The sequence below is a fragment of the Phalacrocorax carbo genome, chromosome 6, assembly GCF_963921805.1.
Source record: "Phalacrocorax carbo chromosome 6, bPhaCar2.1, whole genome shotgun sequence".
Lineage (NCBI taxonomy): Eukaryota > Metazoa > Chordata > Aves > Suliformes > Phalacrocoracidae > Phalacrocorax > Phalacrocorax carbo.
In genome coordinates, this window is record NC_087518.1 from 63,618,669 (window position 1) to 63,640,805 (window position 22,137).

Below are 22,137 nucleotides of genomic sequence, written 5' to 3' on the forward strand. Positions count from 1 at the left end.
TGCCAGTTGAAAGAGTGTTTGGGTTCCTCCATGTTTCATTCCAGAATAGGGGACATTCTGCATGAATAAGGGATTTTATATAATAAGTACTTCATAAGGAGGATGTAGCTAACAAAGAAATGCAGCAGCCCAAAAATAAGGAGAATGTTACGTGTGACTCACTCATGACCATGAAGTGACCTGAAGGTAGAAATAAATTGATGTTTTTACCTTTTTTTTTGCTTCTGTGTGATGCAGGTCATCTAGGTATGGTATTTAAATATTAGGATTTCTTTTTTAAACCTCCAGGAAAAAGTAAACGGTGCTTGAATTTCTAGCAGTACACTTCATTCCATAGTATTCAAAGAAGCAGAAATAGCAAACTCTGTTTTTCCTTCCTCCCTGCTCTTATTTTTTTCTGAATTGTTAGTCTTTGTTTGTCACCAGGATCCTTGGTAGTAGAAATCTTTTAATACTGAGGTTGTTCAGGTATTGTCTGCTTATATTTTTGTTATCTGGTGTTAGATCTGAGCTTGAAACAAAGCTTAAGCTTCAAGTTCTTTTCATTGCAGTGTAAAACTAAAATACTGAGCTCTCATTTAATATTAGAGGAGAAGAACCATTGGCCACTTAAGGTAGACCCTGGCTGGTAGAGTTTTAGAACTGCCTTTGCCGTCTGCTGGGAGGTTGCATGGATTCTGTCAAAACAATGAGGACAACTTTAGCTTGCTGTATTTGCCACTAGAAGGCTTTTTTTGGCGTCATTTGTTTTTCACCTTCAGCCTGTGAGTTCCTGAAACAAGTTTTTGGGCAGAGAGGCTGCAAGGCCAGTGTTCTGTCAGGGAAGGTGGATTACTGATTTCCAGTTGCTCCTTCAGTGCTCATACTCGGCTGCTGCTGTTGGGAAATAGGGTGAGAGAATGGTTTATTTGCAGGCAAAATCCAGATATTTGAGAAACAATCTTTGACCTCAAGTGGAGAGAGCCATCTAATTAGAATAAAGATAGCGAACGTTTTGATACAGCTTGTGTGAACACCGGCTTGTGCCAGTATCTCTTAGAAGCACTGTAATTTGAGGACTTTGCTTATATTTTTTAATAAACAGTCCTTTCTGACTTCTGGATTTAATTCGATCCATATTATGTACTTGGGCCAGAGGTATAATGGATAGCATGGTAGTCATGACTGACGAAGACCACAAAAACAATTTAAACCAAGATACTGGTCTTAAGTTGTCATTGGGATTTAGAATATTGCAGCTCTTGGGTTTGGATCCAGGGACTCTTCCTTTTTGTCTTTCTGCTGCCATTGTATTTCATATGACCTTCCTTGAAACCAGAAGGAACAGATCCACAGAACTTCTACAAAGCAGCTCTGATCAGGAATGGTAAGATCGGTGGTCTCCTGTGCCGACTGGTCTGATGCGGTTGCCAGCCGTACAGCTGCAGCAGGTGTTTGGCTTGGGGTCATTGGAATTTAATTGGAGGTATTGAGAGCTTTCCTAGGAGGTGTGGTTGCAGAGCTTCTGTCTGCCAGAGCCTGTGCACTTACTTTTCAGTGCTCGGGGTGAAAGCACAGTCAACCAAGCACTACGAACCTGAAGTTTCCACAGTATGCCAGGTGTCTACAGTTACCTAGCTGGGACAGCAATTTGTCTTGAAGCCTAATCTGCCTTTGAAATTTCCTGTGGCTCCAACAATAAGTATGTATCTGGACTAATAATACTAATGCGAGAAACAAACCTCTGTTTTCATTTTCACTTCTTTTGAAGCTCCTACTCAATTAGCTGAACAGTATTTCAGATCTTAACAAGTAGCGAGCCGGCATTCTTTGATTTTTAAGGCAGGGTCAGGGCTTTGGCACCAGGGATTCGCATCTACCTCCTGTCACGTAACTGCACATAATTAGTGTCAGTACAGAAGGACTTGTATGTATCTGACTTTTAAAGGTAATAGGAGTGGTGTTTTGATTGTCTATCTGTATGGAAAAAGGTAACTTAAATTGCCCTGCCATTCATTGGATCACATTGCGGGGTACTTAGTACATCATGCATACCCATGTTTTTTATACTTTCATTTACATGTCAATGAAGAAACACGAATGAGCTCATACGTGTAGTATTTAGAGCTGAATATTACTGTACTGACTTAGAGACAGTATGCAAACAGCCAGGATCTCTTAAGGGGAGCCTGAAAGAATTAGACGACTTCTACTGGCTTTGGTAGATGTTTGAGCCCTTTCTGGACTGCTTTGAGTGCACATCACTGCATACAGGAGGCGTCCACCGGCTATTAAGCCGGGTAGAACACCATTTAATGCCACTCTTGAGGTTTTGCAATGGAATTGTGGTAGCACTCTTCCTATTCCCCCTCTCCCCCTTCCCCAACAATAGTTGGATGTAGGAGAATGCTTCTTAAATCTCAGCTATTTTGGGTCAAATCTGAAACCAACTGAAGGATAGATTTTTGCTGGTTTCTTTACTGGACTGAAAACAGCCCATCTAAGTGTTGAGCTATTGCTTCTGTGTCAAATACAAATAATACGTATTTGGAACAATACATACAATTTTATTTGCAGGTGTTCATCTTTGTGTAATTGCAACTAATACATCTCTAAAATTGTTTAACTGAAATTTTTTATTAAGCATTAATGAAGGCATCTATCATGAAGCAACCTAGGTGTTTTTGATCACCTGATTCGTTAGTGTAAGTGATTTCACAATACTGTTTCAAAAGCATTCGTTTTACTTAGCATACCAATATGTTGCCTACCTCTGGGACCTCAACAGGAATTTTCTGCGTTCTTAAGTTTTTATTCTTTTAAGAAGTTTGTGGCGTTGGAGTGCTTGGGGGGCTTTTTGTTGTTTTTGTTATTTTGGGGTTTATCTGGGTTGGTTTTTTTTTTTTCATTGGTTGCTTTTTTTGCCTTGTGAAGACCAGAGTTTTGTACTAGTAAATAGTATAGAAACATCATCTACGGAAACACCACATCCAATTGTCCTTTCCTATGATCTTAAAAAAAGTCAGCATGACCCATAAAAAAGCATTTGCCTTAATCTGAAGAGAACCTGAAACTAATCCTGACTAAAGTTTGTTTTAATCATTTCAGTGCCAGTGATGTTTCATGTATCCGCAGTGATTATTATTATTAGATAATGTCTAATGCCAGAGTAACAACGCCTGCAACGTAAGACTTGTTGGAGAACAAGTGTGCTGGGGAGGGGCTGAGGGAGCTGGGGGGGTTTAGCCTGGAGGGGGCTGGAAGGGGAGACCTTATCGTTCTCTACAACTGCCTGAAAGGAGGTTGTAGCAAGGTGGGGGTTGGACTCTTCTCCCTAGTAACAAGCGACAGGACAAGAGGAAATGGCCTCAAGCTGCGCCAGGGGAAGCTTAGGTTGGACATTAAGAAAAAACTTCACCAAAAGGGTTGTCAGGCCCTGGCACAGGCTGCCCAGGGAGGTGCTGGAGTCTCCATCCCTGGAGGTATTTAAAAGAAGGGCAGACGTGGTGCTTGAGGATATGGTTTAGTGGTGGGCTTGGCAGTGATGGGTTAGCAGTTGGACTTGATGATCTTAAGGGTCTTTTCCAACCCTAACAATTCTATGATACAGGCAGCCACAGTAGGAGGTGTGGATCTGGCTCAGTTCGGTTGTGTTGCTTTTCCCGGTTTTGGTAAATTGCTTACATCTTTTAACTACTTTTTTGGAGCTAAATTAATGTGGTTTTTCTTAGAATCTTGATGCCTCTTCAGCTTTTTGCCTTTTCTTTTTTAACAGATGTGCATATAATACGTTCTGTTACAATTACACTTCCTGTTTCAGTCATGAAAATGAGAGGATCTGACAAATTGTACTACAGTGTTGTCAAGGTTGTAGCATGTAATTTTGAGGTGTCAAGGTCTGTATGCCAGGAAGAATGGAGAAAAAATACACCAAGAGTTTATAATTGCTTAAAATATATTAGAGTTACTGTTAGAACATGGAAATATCAGAATATCCGAGTTGTTCACATGAAAAGACAAAAGCTGCGGCTTGAATTTGGTTCCAAAAGAAGCTGATTGCTTCAGACCTCTGAAAATCCAGTTAATAGCCACCTGGTTAAATGCTTAAGCTTTGGTGACAGTGTTTGACAGTGTTGACTGCAAAGCAAAATATTTAACTAAAACCCTTGAGGAAGAAAGTTGTGAGCAGTACTTATTTTTACATTCTTAAGTTTTTTTTAATTAAATGAGAAATAAAACATAAGTAATGCAGGGCAGCTTTAAATAACTTTTCCTAGAAAGACTCATTGAACAGTTAATAAATGCAGATCATTTTCTAAGAAGCAACATGTAATTCTTGGGCCATCTGCAATCAATTTATTGAGGAGTGAGATTCCCACGAGATTATTTTGTGCAAGCAATCAGAAGCAGTGAGGGAGATACACAGTACAACTGAAGAAAGGGAATGTTCAGAATGCATGGTGTCTATAAGCTGAACAGTGTTAAACCCCCTGTTGCCTTTGGTAACCTTTTATACATAAGCTTCTCAAGACTGCTTTTGTAAGACATCTTTGAGTAGTTGTTTTACTTTTTATGTATATGTAGAACCCTTGAACCTGAAATTTGCTTTCTGTGTTGACTGAAAAAGTAACCACTGGAGTATGAGAAATGGTTCTGCCTTTTCTGGAAAATGGGAAATTAAATTTTTTAGTAATAACTGTCAGTTCTTCATTAGCCACAAAGCAAAATAAGTCAATTGATGTGAAAAGGACATTATGTTTACCCTCAAGAGTCACATCTCAAAATTGTAAAGGAACTTTTTTGAAATTTAAATTAAAATGAAATAGCCTTAGACTACTCAATTAAGCCTCAAGCTACTTATAACTAAGTGCACCTAAACTGCTGCTTTTTTTTTTTTTGGAGTTAAATTTCAGTCTTGTAATCTTTATTTCAGCCTTTACTGTTTCATTTAAACATTAGGTCTACAACACACCTACTGATTAATAACTGTCTTGGAAGAGCTTTTAAAACAGATTATAGGGAAAATTACAGCTCAAGATTCCTGAGATCTCTATCAGTGTTCATCTGCATTTTAAAAATCATCAGTTGGGGCTCAGATTTGATGTCCTGGATTAGATCCCTCATAGGGCTAGGTGTTCTGCTTCCCTCCTCGCAGTCCTCAAGCAGCTGTGACTGTTGCAGTTAAGCACAGGTGTCATCTTTCCAGCCTCAGGGAAAGAAAGACTGAGAAGATCATTTCGGGAGAATGGTGTCAACAACCTTAACATCCAGGATAGCTGTAGGAGAACAGCAGCAAAGAGGCGATAATCAGCCTTGGGGGGGAAAAAGTCAGCAGTGACTTCTTGCCATGCTTTATGAGACAAGGGCAGTAAATAGCCCAGAACACCAGTGCTTTTGTTAGAGAATGAACAATTGTTGCTAGCAGAAAGTAAACGAGTGCTGAAGAATATCTTGATCTGTTTAGATTTTGAGGGCTTTTCTGGGGAACTACAGGATAGTGTTAGAAAAGGCTTAATGAAGGGAAAGAGGGTTTTATTGTAAACGGAGGAGAGGACAATCAGTATTGATAGTAGGAGGAGACATCAGGTTTCTGAGGTAAATATAATGGATTTTCACAAACCCGTTCTATCTCAGATACACAGGATCGATGAAGTTTCTCTCTCCAATCCCAAAGATGTATGCAGCAGGAAGTCTGATGAATACATCTTAATCTCAGTTACGACTCATAACTTACCTCCTTATCTGAACCAGAATTCCCATCTAGATATGTTGTTCTGCATTGCTCTTTATAAATCACTATAACAGAATTCAGAAATTAAAGACAATTTCAGTTATGAAAAAGCAACTGTCTTGAGAAATGTTTGTTTCAGTGGCTGCTTTTGAAGTTTTCTAGCAGTTTATGTAGGCAAATAAAGCACAAGACTATCCTGTTGAAACCTCAGGAGGAATAAAGCAAAATAGGTTGAGGTAAGCCACACTTTTTTTTTTTTTTTAAATAAAAATCAGAAGTGTGATCTAGGTGATCTAGTTTAAAATGTAATGGGATATGGCAAGGCTATAAAAGATAAGTCTCCCTTTTATGTGCTATTAGATAAATAGTAAATGTTGTGACCATGCAGAATGCATGATGGTATACATGCCACAATACAAGATATATATTTTAAATTGTACATTATAAAATGGAGTTCTATATAATACATATATTATTTGCATCTTATTTGCAGTTACATGATGTTAACATGTTTTACAAACATCACGGATTTGGAATGAATGTACTGTGTACTCTTACCCGTTCCAACAGAGCTTTGGGAACCGGTTACTGGAATGACATGAGAGAGTAGTATAAGCGCTACGAATCAGCTTGTAAGCTAGAAAGCAGTAGTTTGTAGGATGTAGTCCATGCTATACAACTGTGCAACCCCATGAGACAGAATTAGTTTTATAATGGATTAAATTTATGCCCTGGGAAAGTAATCCCAAGGAAATTACTACTACTTTAAACAATTTTTACTTATAATGTGCGCTTAGAACTGGTTCATAGAAGTTCTTGATTTTTTTTTAATTAAAAAACAATTCTATAGAACAAATTAGAAAACAAAACAATTAAAAATCCTCATCTATTTGCTTCTGCATTCTAACCACTACTAACCTCCCAGCTGAAAATTAACTTCTCTGTATTCACCAGGTTATGGGTTATTCAGTTAAGGGGTACCAGTGTAGATGAGTGTGCCCAGTCCCCAAATGCTCCTGTTAAGTTCCCGCCAGATACTGCAAGACATCACCCATAAAGTTTGCTCTGGAGTCAACACTGGAATAGAAAGGTTCTAGTCCACGCCACCTTTACTCGCATAACTTTGGATTACATTTTAACCATTTAGCATGCATGGACAAAAATACATCATTCAAAGAAATTTTAATTTTTACCTGAATGCATTTTTTTTTTTTGGACAAAATGGAAGCTTCAGCCCTTTATCTGTAACTGGAGATGCCTTGTGGGCATGTCTACACAGTGGTAGTATCTCAGTGACATCACAGTGATGTAGACCTGAGCAAGGGGTACAGATGAAACTGCCTTTTGAGCCCTGTAAATCAGTATTGTAGTTTGCTTCTTCAGAAGCTCGCCAGTGTACGCTGACACCCTTATTGCTGAGTTTGTACAGCTTCACCCCAGGGCAGCAAGCACCTAATAAAACAAACATTAATAAGCAAATTCTGTGAACCTACAATATATTATAAATTCCTATAGTGCATTTTAAGCCAGATGATATGATTCCTATCACACTAGATACCGGCATTTCAATGAGAAATTATTATTTCACAGAAAGCCAAAATAGTTTTTGAGCTGAACTAGGGATGAAAATATTCTGTCAGACTCATATTACGGAGCTGGAATTCAGCCATTGTTTTACATGTTGGGATAGTGTTGCTGTCTCCTGACAGTGGAGGCACTACGGCTACCCTAGAGTGCCCAGAAACCTGTTGTGGTCTCTAAAATTTAATTATGCCATAGCATAATTTAAATTCAAAAATTGGTTCTGGAGCAATGTTATCAACACTTACTTACATGGCCACCTGATGGCAGTTACAAGAACAGGGTTTAAATGATACGTGAAAATAATTCCAAGTGCATTTATTTAAAAGAGAGAACTGCAAGTGTATTAACCACATATTGAATTTCAGCTACGCTATTTATGAGAGAGGAAAACTATACCAAGTTAGTTATATACTGAGTGTCTCTCTTCCTGATTGCATTTACAGTTTACGTACTGGAAGAGTTCTCTGATATGTGCAACTGGATGTCCAACCTGTTTCACTGATGGCTTTCCGAGATGCTGTATAGTTGGTACCGCATGTGATGCGCCCCAGGAGAGAGTAGTTTTGAAGATTGTGACACTTCGCCTGTCCTTTTGGAGTCTCCAGTTATGTTACATATGTGACCCATCCCAACAGACCAGCAGGGATTTGTTACAGGCTGTCACTTGAGTTAGTATCAAGTCATTAGGGCAACAAGGAGCTTAAAAAGAACAAAAAAAACCCCAGAGAAGTCAATTCTGTTTTGTACTTGGAAAATGGAAGGTATTTTGTGGGCTTGCAACTAGAAAAATACACGATCAGGAGCAAAGGAATGAAGACTCGCACGCTTTTTAAAGACTTCCAGTATTTTTTTTTAAATTTTATTTTGATCAGTTACAGTAACTTAACACTCTGGTAATGCTTTTCATCCATTAATTGCTGCTGTGTCTAACTATTTCTTCTGCTAAAGGAAAATAAGAATGATTGTAAATACTTGTTGCCACATACTTAAACACACGTGTTGCTGCCCCCAGCCTCACTGAAAGAATAAACTGATATTATACTGACTGTTGCGGTGCAGTCTATGGTGGTGTCATTGCAGAGCGCCACGCTGCTCCAGTCAACAGCTCTGGTTTCATACATCTCAGCACCTCAGACAGGAGCCCTGGTGGCCTGCACAGTGTCACTTGACAGCAACATGGCCCTGAAGTCACAGCGGCAACACAATGCTGGGAACAGAGAGGGCAGAGAGGGAAACTTGAATGTGAACTGAAAACTAGCACGAAACTGAAGTGCCTCATTTTATTAATGTGCTTCATGTCTTAAATCTCCAAGGGTGACCAGTACTGTGCAAACAGTCTCATTAATTCCAGACCCACTTCTTGAGTTAATTCAGTACCCCTCCTTCCAAATCAGTAGGGGGCATTCTAATTTATAGGTAGAACACAGGAATTATGTATAAACTTGATTTAAAATTTCAAAGCATCTAAATGTCGAGTAACTCTAACAATGTTCTTTGCAATCTCCCATTGAACTTGTATTTTTTAATTTTCCAAATATGAACACTTTCTATGAGGAAGTTTAAGACTTTGATACACCCTTCTTAAAGCAATGGGGAAAAAAACAAAACCAGGACTAGAATTCAAATATTATGCCAGGACTGTGAGTTATTGATTGTGACTCTTTAAGCTATTTTCAAGTTTGTAAGCACGTTGTTGCACTTGACTACACAAGTTCAACTGCAATGTGAAGTAGTTCTTTTTTTCTGCCAACCTTTGCGTTTTGCCCAAAAATTGTATAAATAGAAGTTTACACCATTATCTTCCAATAAAAATGTCCAATCAGCTCTACCATAAACACAGTTAAAGGATCCAAAATGAATTTGCAAGAATACATGGTTACTTACCAGTGGTGTAACTGAATGCATCACCTAAAGGACTCTGCCCTGCCTTGTTATATGCAAAGACACTACAGAAATAAGTGAAGCCACAGTCCAACTGGAAATGGCATTAGCTGTGTGATGTGTTGCAGTGCACTTCCAAGCCATCATTGCTCTTCACAAAAGCCACATAATAATGACTAAATTGACACTAGACCATGACACCAGTAAGTGCCCAGGTTCCTCTTCAGTTGATATATTTACTGGTGCACAAGGAACTGAAAAAAACATTTTACAAAAAGGAAAATAAAAGGATTGTAATCAGAATGTTTTTGTTGAAGTTATACTTTTGGGTAATAAAGGAAAATCATGATTATATATGGAATTATTCTATTCAGCTTGAACAGTTGTTCTGTCGTGTACAAGAAAAACAGCAACTTGTCTGCCTTTACAGAGGATGCTACTTACATTTAGATGAAAAGTGTGATTTTTACAGAACGGAATAGCTACTACCTTCATGTTTCACTGAAAAGGAGTCCCTGTGGACAAAAACAGTGGCATCAGGCAGTATTTCAAAAGGAACTGACACAGTCTGTGCTCACAAATAATAGGTTTGGATGACAATCAGAATATTAGCTTGAATAGCAGTTGGCATCCAAAAGCCTTTATGTGAAAACCCTTTACATATTGGTATGAAACTTGCTGGCTGTGTCTAAATAGAGCTGTCCTTTGCTCAGGTTTCCTTTCTGGTGTCATCCCAAAATGTCACATTAAACTGTCAACTCTATGGCTTTTGCTTAAATAACATTTAATTTCTAGTTCAAAAAGTTTAGCTTGCTGCTATTACAATGAATAGGCATGATCTAGCTGAAGCAATGTTGGCTGAGAAGATTACAGCCCACAGCTTAGAAGTTGTCTCATCCCATTAGCACCACCTCTGAGCAGCACATGTGGATGATCTCACACCACTGAGAAGTCAAAACGAGGCAGGTTACATCAAATAAATAAGTAAACAATCTTGTGTCTTTAAGGTAGCACATAACAACAAAAATGGTTTAGGTTTTGCTTACATGGGCAGTTCATCTAACAGGTCAGGAAGCAATAACCTCTGACACAGCAGCAATGCTAAATAGCTGAAATGAGCAACCGTTCGTCCTGGCAAAGCTGCTGTCTTTGAATGGTCTGTGATGTGACAGTATCTTAATTTAGTCTAGTGGTGCTACTTTAGCTGAGCGTGGTTTTGTTGGCCTCCTTCCTAACAAATAGATTTAGCCTAGAACAGTTCTCAGCCTAGGGCCAGTCCTTAATGTTATTTCCTCACAGATTTCTCCCAATCTGTTTGTGACAGACATGATGCAGTAGGACAGATCTGTGATTATTTACATTAGCTTTACACTCCTAAAATTGACTTCAGAACAGGTACTTCTACGAAGGGGAGACTGCAGGCTTGCTGGTTCAGCTAACAACGTATACACCATTGCAAGTTTTCCCCACAGAAATATGAAGAAAGTTTAGGCTATTATCCCCAAAACAGAGAGGTATATGGCACAGTTCGTGCACAAAGTTCAGAAGCAGAAATAACTATTTGAGAACCACTCATGAATTGCAATGGACTATTTTACACTTGCAGTTAAAGAACTATATGTTAAAATGCTGTAAGCTATGTAAGGATCAATGGCACATACTAGTTTTTAGGCTTACTGCATCAGTAGGTTTACTGGATCCATCATCATCGTATGCTGTGATGAAACATAATATTCAGAGCCACATTCGAGTGATGGCACCATGCAGGAGGCAGAAGATGTGTTACACTTCAGTTTCAAGAGTCCACTGGAGGCTGCACACTCTAAGTTAGCGCTCCTTCTGTTGGCATCCAAGAAACAATAGCTATTAAAGCATCACTATTAAAAGCTACTTGAACACCTGCTGGTGCATCAGGACCTAAGATATATCAGTTTGGAACACATAAACATAACTTAGCATATGGCGTACAGACATGATCTTTTTCATAACTTGCAAACTAAATACAATTTTTGTGGTGGAGGCCTTACCCTCATTCACATTAAAGTGACAGTTTTTTAAAGAAGTAGTTCTAGCTGTACAACATCAGCATATGTAAAACAAATTCATATATTGCAAGGCTGCAAAAAGCTCACTAGAAAAGAAAAAAGTTAAAATGAAGGTATATCCCACCTATAATTATGAAAAGGAATGAAAAAGTGTTTGGGACAAAAGTATGCGACTTGAGGCAAACTTATTTATACCAAAGCAGCTAATTTGGGATTTCAGAGACCCTTTCAAGTATTACACACAGTTACACAACTCCTGAGCATTATGTCTGCTCTCTTAGACCGAAGCGTTTTCTTATTCAGCTATAGTCAGACACCCTCCTTTGCCCCATTTGTAAAAATGGTAACATACACTCTATGTGACTGTGCCTATGGAACATTTGCAGGTGTGTCTTTCACGATCTTTGACTAAGCTATAGCACCATGATTTATTTTTTCTTTTATAATATTGCCTTTAGTAAAAAATCATAAAAATTTCTGTGCAGGAAATCCTTATGCAAGTCTTAAGGAGTTGCCTGACTCAAGTCAAGGAGAGAATATCTAGCACATAATTTATCTGCTCAAGGGCAGGGAGGCTCTGCAGAGGGACCTGCACAGGCTGGATCAATGGGCCGAGGCCAGTTATGTGAGGTTTAACAAGGCCAAGTGCCGGGCCCTGCCCTTGGGTCACCCCAACCCCAGGCAGCGCCCCAGGCCCGGGGCAGAGGGGCTGGGAAGTGCCCGGCGGAGAAGGCCCTGGGGGTGCTGGCTGACAGCCGGCTGGGCATGAGCCAGCAGTGCCCGGGTGGCCAAGGAGGCCACCAGCCCCCGGGCTTGTGTCAGCACTGGTGTGGCCAGCAGGAGCCGGGCAGGGATGGGGCCCCTGTGCTCGGCCCTGGGGAGGCCCCACCTCGAATGCTGGGCTCAGGTTTGGGCCCCTCGGGACAAGAAGGGCCTGGAGGGGCTGGAGCGTGTCCAGAGAAGGGCAGCGGGGCTGGGGCAGGGTCTGGAGCACAAGTGTGCTGGGGGGCGGCTGAGGGGGCTGGGGGGGTTTAGCCTGGAGAAGGGGGGGCTGAGGGGAGCCCTTCTCGCTCTCTGCAGCTGCCTGAGAGGGGCTGGAGTGAGGGGGGGGTCGGTCTCTGCTCCCAAGTCACCAGTGACAGGGCGAGAGGGAACGGCCTCAGGCTGCGTCAGGGGAGATTTCGACTGGATATTACGTTGGCTTACATGAACAGCAAAACTGAGCGCCGTTTTCATAAGGGAGCCACGCTGGTGAGGAGAGTTTTACACCCCGAGGGGACCCAGCCCCACAGCAGGCTTCGCGAAGGGCCCCCTAGCCAGACGATCTCCCGACCCCTCCAGTCGCTTCCCAAACCGCACAAGGAGGCCGCCTCGGGGCTCGGGAGGCAGCTCCCGGGCTCACCTTCTGACGAGCAACAGAACGCTCCTTCCTCAGGGGACGAGCCCTGGTCACCGGCGTTTCCCCAGCGGGAGATCTGGACCCCATCACCACAGAGAAGGGGAACCCTGAGCAGCCGCAATAACCCTACGAATACCCAGCGCGCTCCGCCGCCGCTAAAGAGGCCGTGGCGGGGCCGGGCGGGGGAACGAAACGGAACGGAACAGAAGGGAGGAGCGGGCGGACGCGGCGCGAGGCGGAGTTTGCAAGCAAGATGGCGCCGGCGGTGCGGGGGCTGAAGAGCTTGGTGTGGCAGAGTGAGTGTGGGGTTCCGCTCCGCGCTCCCTCCTCTCCGCTCCCCCGGGACGGGGCGGCCTTGGGCCGCTCGGTGGGCGGCGGCGCGGGTCGGCTGGGAGCGCTCACCGCTGTTGCCGAGGCGCCGCGTCCCTGTAGCCTGATGTGTTGGGGCCGGGGGTCCCCTGATCGCCGAGGGTGCGGCCGGGGTCCCTCGTGAGGCGGCTGCAGGCGTGTTAGGAGCCGTGCTGCGTGTCGGAGTTGAGGCGGCCGGCCGCGTTGCCTGCCGTGGGCGGCGGGCGAGCCGGGCCGGGGAGGCTCTGAGGGGAGCGCCGGGTGTGCGGCGGAGGCTGGAGGTGGTAGCTCTTCCGCGGCTGTTTCAGCTAGTGAGTCGTCGGGGCGGCGGGAGGCGACCGCCCGGTTTGCGGGGGTGCCGTGAGTGCTTGCAGTAATAGCACCTGGATGGAAACGTCTTTGCCTTATTCCGCGATAAGGGTGAACTGTACAGTATACAGCCAGCCACGCCTTCTCCTGAAGAGGTTAAACTGAAGTCAGCTCTTCAAGGACTTCCCTGTTGCTTCCGAAACGGCCGTTTTGGAGGGCGCTCCCGCCTTCAGAACACGCTCTCTGGTTTTCTGTCATGAAGCGGCGCTGCCAGCTTCATGTGGGGCCTCACGGTTTTCAGAAGAAAAAGCTGAAGGCATCCCCATGTACTTTCATAAATAAACTGCAGGTTTTTATTGCCATGTTTAGGAACAGGTTCTGCCGGTGTTTGGTACAGAAGATGAAGTTGTAACTGCTTCGTGTCTTGGCGGAGTAGAAAGGCTAGTAGTATTTCAGGTGCTGTGAGACCTTTGGGGAAAGGCATCTGTAGCCACCTCACATCAAACTTAATTGAACTGAGGCCATGACTCCGTGAGCAGCTCAGCCAGTCTAGTGACTGCCTGCCATTGAAATGGGAAGGTCCTGCTGCCTTCCCAGCTGTGTTTTCGTTCTCTGCTCCCATTTGCAAGCTCCAGTCTGCTTGCTTGAGTCACTGGAAGAGAAAGTAGAAAAAGAGGAGAGAGAGGAAAGCAGTCTGTTCCTGTGGTGTTCAGTACTTGATTGCTGACATCTGCACCCTGCTCACATGAATTAGATACCTTTGTTGAAAACTTGACCTTTAGAAATCCCTACTTTTGCTGCTTTGCTTGTCCTGTCTTGCTCTGTTAAGTCACTTGTGCCTTTGACAATAAAGCAATTGATTTGTTCTGCGGTGCTTTGTAGAAGACTTGGACCTTTAAAGGAGGGAGCCTGATCAAAGTGCTAGTGCATCATCAGGGTGTATAAGGATTTTAAAAAGAGCATTGCCAGTGCAGACAAGACTCTGAGGAAGAAAGATTAGATTGGTGGTGAAGCAGCGTGAATAATAAAACACTTACATTGCAAACGTTGTAAAAACGAAGCTTCTTCTGAAAAGAACACTTTGTTAGGTGACTGGTTACTCTTGTCCCTCCAAAACTACAAGAATGCATATTGCTGAACTAAGTTATAGACATTTTCTGGGACTTTGTTCAAGGCCCTAAACTGCTGCTTTCTAATGTTTCAGCAAACGTGTGTTTTGTTTTTTTTTAAGGCTGGTTTGTCTGAAAATAATGTGTCAGTGACGCTGATGCTTTATGTAGCGGCTTGTTGTCATTGTGTATCTTATTCCAGTTCTGCGAATAGGCAAAGAAGCTGTACCTGTGTTTTGTGTGCAAAGAATGTTATACCTGTGGTATGGTGCTGTTAAAAATCTTTCTTTCCATTGTGATAGCCCTTTCTATGAGGTGCAATTTTAGACTGAATTGAAGCAGAAGTGTGTGAAAAGGTTAGTTCACCAAAGTTTGTTGTTGGTTAAGCTCACAGTTATGGAGGCGGGGAAAGCTATGTGTATTTAGGAGACGGTGGTTCCTGTGGATAAAATTATAAAACTAACTATATGCTGCATCTGTGTGTGTCTATCTGTAAATAAGGTTATTTCCAAAAGGAATCCTGTCTCTAATTTTTTTCTTTTGCAACTTTAAAATGTGTTCTAGACTTATGTAATAAGATTCTAGCCTAGCCATAGATACCTGTTTTAATTTTTTAAAATGATTCAGTACTTCTGCAACTTTATTTTCCAGAACACTTGCTTACAGTGAAAGCTGTCTTAGTTCTTTCTTCAGGAAGTGTGCTATAAATGGGTTATTAACTTTGCCAAGGTGTGGTTTGCCTTTCGTTTGTTTGTTTTTCACACAGGATTTTAGCAGACTGCTGTTCCATCCGGGTTGAGTATAGTTCTTATCTTCCCAATCCAGTAGAAGTAGAAGAAAAATGCCTTAAACTAATCAAGTGCATTCAGAAAAGACAAAACTAGAGAAGGTAGTTAGGATGCTTGATTGGTATGAAATTTGTGAGAAGGAAATGAAAACTTAGATGAAAATGGAGCACTATTCATACTGGGGTTTGTGATTGTTTTTGGTGCATTCAGAATGCTTACTGGAGACAAATAAGTTGATTTTGAGAGCCTGTAAACCAGTGTAGGTCAGTTATTTGGGTAAAGCAGTTGCAGGCTGAGGACAAAACATAGCAGTTGGAATGTTGCAGGGGCAAGTACGCTGTATCTTGCAGACGGATAGCTTGGAATAAATTTTCATGATGGGAGAAAGCTGACTTCTATTTTTACTTACAGAAATTAAGTTCAAGACACAACTGGGTTATGCATTTATATATTCAGGTTTATTTCATAGGCAAGCAAGTTAAAGTATTGTAGAAAAAATACATTTGAGATTTTGGACGGGGCTCTAGGGTGTTCAGTTTATTAAAAAGAACTCCGTGTAATGTAAAGGACTAATTCCTTGGTAAGAAGGTTTTCAGAAAATATGAAGGTTAATGAAATTTTCGTGAGGCTAACGATTTGTTCTTACATCTTGTGTACAGACTTAGAAAAATATAAGTAACAAATACACAGTATAAAAGTGACAGGAAAAAATGTGTTATCAACAAATACATCTTGGTAGGAGTTACGGAGTGATGAGCGTTCTGCAATTTTATAGAGAGCCTATCCAAAGAAGCTATAGGAGTCTCTACATCAGGCTAAGCAGACTTAGAACTTGTTGAAAACTCTGGATTGTGTATAACAGGCAGGATGTTGAATTGGAAGCAACCCAGAGGGCAAGTTTGAGGAATGATAATAGATTGCAGGAGTTGTATAAGCAGAAAAGTGTTCAGGAGAGCTGAGCTTGAGTTCTGTTGTTCAGCAGCATCAACAAAATACACCACTTGCATCCCTCTTGAAACATGTGCTTCTTGCTTAAATAACTTTTAGACCAGACTTTTTCCTCAGTTTATTAGATGAAGGAGAGTGTAAGGTTTTTAAGTTGCTATGAAGAATGTCAATGCTGCAAAAAGTAACTTGAGCATATTGGAAAGCCAAAGCATTAAGCACTCATCTTTTGAAAGAAACTTCTTGTGTTAGTGTGAAAGAGTCTGTGCAGGACATCTTTGTAAAATATAACCATGAGAAGCATGAAATGTGACACCTTGGGAGTGTTGCATGCTATGCAGATTTAGAGTTGTGAAACTGAAATTAAATGAAGGCTGGATGAGCAGGTAGGCTGCTCAGCTGAAAGAAACTACTGAATTCGGAGGCACTGGAAGTTGGGGGTAGAGATGGAGTATCTTGCAATATAGCGTCAAGCCAAAGGGACTTGGACGCAAGTGAATATGTTAGACGTTTATAACTATTAAGAAATAGGTGTACTTTTTGTCATATGTGCACCTACTATTCTGAAACTTCTTAAGGTTCTTTCACTTGGCAGTAATCACAGAATGTGTGTTGAATTTGCTCACTTGTATTTTAGGCTTCTGCTTCTATTACTTTAGTTTTTTTCATTTGGGGAAAAAGGTCCAGCTGTTTTAATAGCAGTAGTCGTCAGCTTAATCTGAAATTCTGTTCTCTGGGAAAGGGGAACAGAATATTCCTATGTTTATAAACACCAGGTTTTAAATAGTTCCCCAAATCTTCTGCTTTTTAATTAATACATACCACTGCTGTAAGATCAAATCTTCATTAGCCTGATGATACCACTCCTGAAAGTTGCAGCTCATAGTTCTGATGATCTTTAAAAGTTTGGGTTGTAACTAGACGCTGACTGCTGTTGCTGAATCCTGTACAAGCTTTTAAATTGACATTTCTCCCGAAGTTGTCGTAGCAGGAAAAGATAATGGAAACTGTATTTAAGATACCTTTTAATTCCTGAAAGAACTGGTATTTTCTTACTGTAATTCTGGAATTCTAGAAAAAGAACAAGGACATCTGGAGTTAGCATATATTTTAAAATAGGTCTGTTTGTGATTGTGTTGGTCCAGCTGCCTTATCTTAAAGAGTAGCGTAGGTTTTTTTGCATGTGCACAATCCATTCAGTGAAAGAGTTCACTGAAAAATAGAAACAAAGTGAAATATTTACAGGCCTGTGATCATTCAGACTGATTTTTATGGAGCTGTTTAATCTTAGCAAAAATGAAAGATTTGGCTACATCTTTCTGAAACAGGCAGGGACAGTTTGTGGTCAAGAATTCTGTAGAGGTATTTATTGGGGGTTGTGGGGCTCTTTTCCTTTTTTATCCCTCCCTTTTTAGGTCTCTAAACATATGAATCTAAATAGGTGAATTTTTTTTTTAAGACAAATCAAAACGTTACTAACTGGTAAACTGTCTCTCTCTATTTCTTCTTGCAGAACTAAAGTCATCCATATTTGATGACTGCAGGAAAGAGGAGGAATGGAAGGTATTGTTTTGTTATAATTTTGTAATAATGTTAGAATCACTTGAACAAGTAATCTCTGTCACTGAGTACACAATAAATAAGTGAAGGTGACAGCCATTAAATGGTACTTAATGTTTTCTATCCAAGTATGGATTTTAGTTTTGTTAACTTGGATCCTTGTATAATACCTAATGAAAAATCTAAAGGCTAGCATAATAAGAACAAATGGTTAGTTGTCTCAATTCTGAGTTTTGAAAAAAATATTAGAAACTGTTTCTGTTTATCTTCAGTTTTCTTTTGAAAGACTTGTCCTTTATTAATTTCAAAAATTACACTGCTGTGCAATACATGCGGAGCAGGATTCAGCAGTATGATGCCTGTTGTAGCTGCTTAAGCTGTAAACCAGTTTTAGAATAAGTGCAGGTGTATTTAAGCAGGCCACGTGGTCAATTAGGCAGGAATTCCAAAGACTTGTGTCAAAGTTCAAAGTGAAAGTTTTAAAATACTTTCTAGTAGGTAGTGGGGACAAGCTACTTAATTAAGGTAGAACTCATCTTTTGAAATCCTATATGTAGGGAGCTGCCTTCTGATACTACTTGAGATTAATTTCCCACTGCAAAGTTGCTGTATGTAGGCGCTGAAAAGATAGAGTAATAAAATAGGTTTCAGCTTCAAATTTCAGTGGCAAGTTGTTAAGGAAATGACATGAATTTACTCAAGCTGATTAATTTATCTAAATACCTGTGTTTTTTTTAAAAATATATTTAGATCATTCTTTTAGATGATTACACTACTAAATTACTGTCACTGTGCTGCAGAATGACTGATCTACTGTCAGAGGGTATCACAGGTAAGCATAATTCGTTTTAATATACAGATGGCAATATCCTGATAAGAAAAAGGGCAAGAATGAAATTGATGGTACCCTTGCAAGGAATTGGCTTAATTTGGTTGATGAAGACAAGTAGCTATGGGTTATTGAACTAGCAGACTTTCTGGCTTGTACAGTAATTGCCTAGTTCTGATTTTCGGTTTAATGAAAAACCAAATGTTTCTGTGCCTAGAAGCTAAAACCCTTTTACTTTAATCTTTTTGCTAAAGACTGATGTATGTTTGGGGTTTTTTTGGGTGGCGGGGGTTGTTGGTTTTGTGCTTTTTTTTAAAAAAATTGTTTTGTGGGTTTTTTGCGGGGTTATAAGTGTTTGTTTGCTAACGTACAGGATGGGGTAAATGAGAAAGTTATCTGTCACAGAGTGATTTTTAAGGATCTTACCTGTCAGTTAAAGTTAAGGGAAAACAAGCTCAGGAAAATATAAGCAAATGTTAATAAAAACTACAGGAATAGGCAAACTGTTCTCTGCATTTTTTCCTAATGTGTTCTGTAAATTAGTAATATTGGCTACTTTGAATTAATTTATGCTCATGAAGTTAGGATACAAGGGCAGAGAAACATAAGTACTGAAGAGAAAATAAGAACAGGAGACAATAATGGACAAACTGATGAGAGGTGTTTGCAACCAAGTGGGCCTGATAGAGGGAAGAGTTTAAATTTGAGTTCTATGTTGTGCAGGTATATTTTAACCTCTCTTCAAAAGAAGAGAGCTATCTGTAATAAAAAAAAAAAAACCACAACAAAAAATTGAAAATAAATTATATCAGTGACTACTTTAACTAGAATAAACCCATAAACAACACTAACAGCAATTAGACTCTTACTTTGCTAAACAATTTGGGAGTAGTTTCTAGTGGAGTAGTTTCTCATCTGCTGGAATGTCTCTCCTGTTCCTTGATGTTGGCCACTGTCAATAGTGAATAAAAGATGGATTGTGATAGATCTCAGTTATGCAGTATGCCTGTTTAGATAAGACTTTGGTTTTCTACTCGCATTTTAAAAACGTGTTTTCTCTCCCGTAAGTTTTATGGGCTTTTCTTCCCTACAACTTAAAAAAAGGATGTTTTTCCTATCAAAACACTTTTCAAAGTTGCTTCTTATGATTGACCTTTCTGTAAAGTTTTAGTGTATCGTCCTGCCAAACTTTTTTCCTGCTTGTATTTGCAATTTAAATGGATACAGAAAAATGTAAATGATCTAGTTTTTAATTCGCTTTAGATTTTTAGAAGCACTTTTTAGAGAGAGCAGTATTTAGACTTGGTTGGTTTTCCACAAGTGGCAAGACTCTTATTATTCCGACTCTTCAGTATAACACGATTCTTCTGGAAGTATAGTAGTAAAGCTGTGTACATTTCACTTTTTGGAATGTATTTTTAGTCATTGTAAGTACTATTTACCCTTTGTGAGAAACTTTCAGTGAGAAGGTATCCTGTTAATCAATAAGAAAGCCTTTATTTTTAGTGAGTATACTACTGAAAAGAACCTGTCTTTCCACATCCAAATGTCTGACATTACTTATTTTCCTTGCTCCTCCCCCTCAAAACTACTGAGCAACATGAATCTCTCTGCATTCTCAAGCTAGTGTAACGCAACACTATATAGTAATGACTTTATTAAACAGAGGAAAACAAGAGTTGAGTGAAGCTGATTTGCTGAAAATGTCTAATTTGTGCCTGCAATTATATTGAAACAGAATAAGTGCACAGGAAATAGGCAAACGAAGGACAGAAGAGGCTGTAGTCCAGAATGACACCCTGCATAGCTTCATTCTCCCACTCCTTCAGTGTGCTGCAAAAAGAATGTTCTTGCCAAGGCAGTTCTCTTCCAAGATGTTTCATGCTGGACCCTACAGCTTGAGCATGCTTGTATTGCCATACCTTTCTGTGTGAGGGCAAAACTCTGCTTGTGTAGAATAGCCAGGAAAAAAATTTAGTCCTACAAAATTAGTTGGTGCTAGATTGAGGGTTGAAGAAGTCCTGTGGTAACTTGCTGTATTTAAAATAATAAATAAAAAAATCAAGGCTTTCTTGGCAGAAGATAGGACCTTGCTGATAATTTTGTGGATAACTTGGTTGGTGTTCTTTTTATCACCTCTATGCTAAAATATGTATGGTGCTTTCCTTACAGATGCATAAAGCTCTTAATTATAAAAATGTAGTATTTCTTACTTTATAGTGGTGGAGAACGTATATAAAAACCGTGAGCCTGTCCCACACATGAAAGCAATATATTTCATAACTCCCACCAAAAAGGTAAGTCTTTTAAAGAAAGTGTAGCAAGATTTTTCAGACTGAAAAAGCAATTTTATTCTGAAATATTTATTTACTGTGTACACCTATGCAGTACTTAATTTTTGCATTTTGTGTGATGCTTAGTTTTCCATAATAAAAAGAAAATGCAGTGTCACGGTATAGTATGTTACAAATGTGTACCTTTTGGTCAATGGAGGCACTGTTTCATTGCTTAGATACTAGTAACCTCACTGAAAGAGATGTTGTATCAAGTAATGATGTAACACATTCAATAGTAGAATTCAAAGTAATGGCTCTAATAAGAGATTACTGTTGCTTCCCAAAAATTCTTGAGAGAATCTCAGCACTATTATAGGTGGAAAATGATGCAAGTATCCTGTGTTGTTTGCTTCCTAAGGCGCTCTTGGTGCATGACTGACTATCTGTAATTATTATTCTTGGTCTGGAATTAAAAATCTTCTCCTTCAGTGTTTTCTTTTCTTATGTGTTGATTTGCAGTATTCCTAAGTGGAACTGGGTAATCAATGGGGCAGGAGGAGAGGACAGAAGTTTTGCCTGGGATGTGAGGGAAGGCAAAAAAACTGACATGAGTGTTTGGTTTTTTTTTTGTCCTACCCCCATAAGTCTGTAGATGGGCTTATTGATGACTTCATCACTAGATCATCCAGCAGATACAAAGCAGCATATGTGTATTTCACTGACTGTAAGTAAGCTTTCGTGTTGTAGTTTGATAACTATATATGTAAGTAAGCTTCTCCACTTTCTTTGCTATAGGTTAGTAAATGAAAATTTTAGGTCCTGTTTCTTGAGAGAAGATTTGAGACTCAAGTCATTAAACATATTTGGGTTGCCAGAAAGTGGTCACTGTGCTGTATGGCAATAGCAATTTCTTTAACAATTACCAAACGATGTTGGTTGTTCCCCACCTCAGCTTTTAATTTAGCTAACGCAGTTTTACTTTTAAAGTGTTCCAGTCTTCTGTGTTGGAAAGTGTGGAGGAGGACAGTTCAAGTAGAACTCTGTATCTCATATAAACAAAACAGTACTCAAAGATATAAATGCATGAGAATTTGCTGTAAGAACAATGTTTTGTAATTGGTTATTCTAGGTAGTTCCTTCAGACTTGAGCTAGCTTTTTTTTCCCATCACTTGAAAGAAGGTGCCTGCTTAGCCCTTGCATGGACAATATAAATTGGAAAGCAGAGACTATGAGTGCAAATGGGGTTAATGTGGCTGCATGGTCCTCTGCAGCGTGACTGAAATGGCCGTGTAAAGAAGGGAAAACAAAAACACCAAACATGCCGCTGAAGGCAGAGACTGAGTTGTGGCTGTC

At 40.2% G+C, this 22,137-nt stretch overlaps 2 protein-coding genes across 2 annotated transcripts in view; one reads left to right on the forward strand and one right to left on the reverse strand.

The window, feature by feature from the left end:
* Window positions 1–113: 113 nt before the first annotated feature.
* FNDC7 (fibronectin type III domain containing 7) lies at window positions 114–11,024 on the reverse strand. Its single transcript, XM_064455785.1, is given in 14 exon segments — window positions 114–5,767; window positions 5,769–5,775; window positions 6,269–6,307; window positions 6,917–7,162; window positions 7,743–7,915; window positions 7,917–7,952; window positions 7,954–7,993; window positions 8,076–8,130; window positions 8,287–8,501; window positions 9,179–9,358; window positions 9,361–9,429; window positions 10,837–10,896; window positions 10,899–10,991; window positions 10,994–11,024. Coding segments are annotated over 14 exon segments (1,272 nt in total). The 3' UTR covers window positions 114–5,739.
* Window positions 11,025–12,845: 1,821 nt separating this feature from the next.
* Window positions 12,846–22,137, forward strand: part of STXBP3 (syntaxin binding protein 3) — a 41,963-nt gene continuing 32,671 nt past the window's right edge. The window contains exons 1-5 of the mRNA XM_064455642.1: window positions 12,846–12,915; window positions 17,632–17,681; window positions 18,429–18,510; window positions 20,728–20,804; window positions 21,429–21,507. Of these exons, the coding sequence (XP_064311712.1) occupies window positions 12,873–12,915; window positions 17,632–17,681; window positions 18,429–18,510; window positions 20,728–20,804; window positions 21,429–21,507 (331 nt within the window). The 5' untranslated portion in view covers window positions 12,846–12,872. The remainder of the gene's footprint in view (window positions 12,916–17,631; window positions 17,682–18,428; window positions 18,511–20,727; window positions 20,805–21,428; window positions 21,508–22,137) is intronic.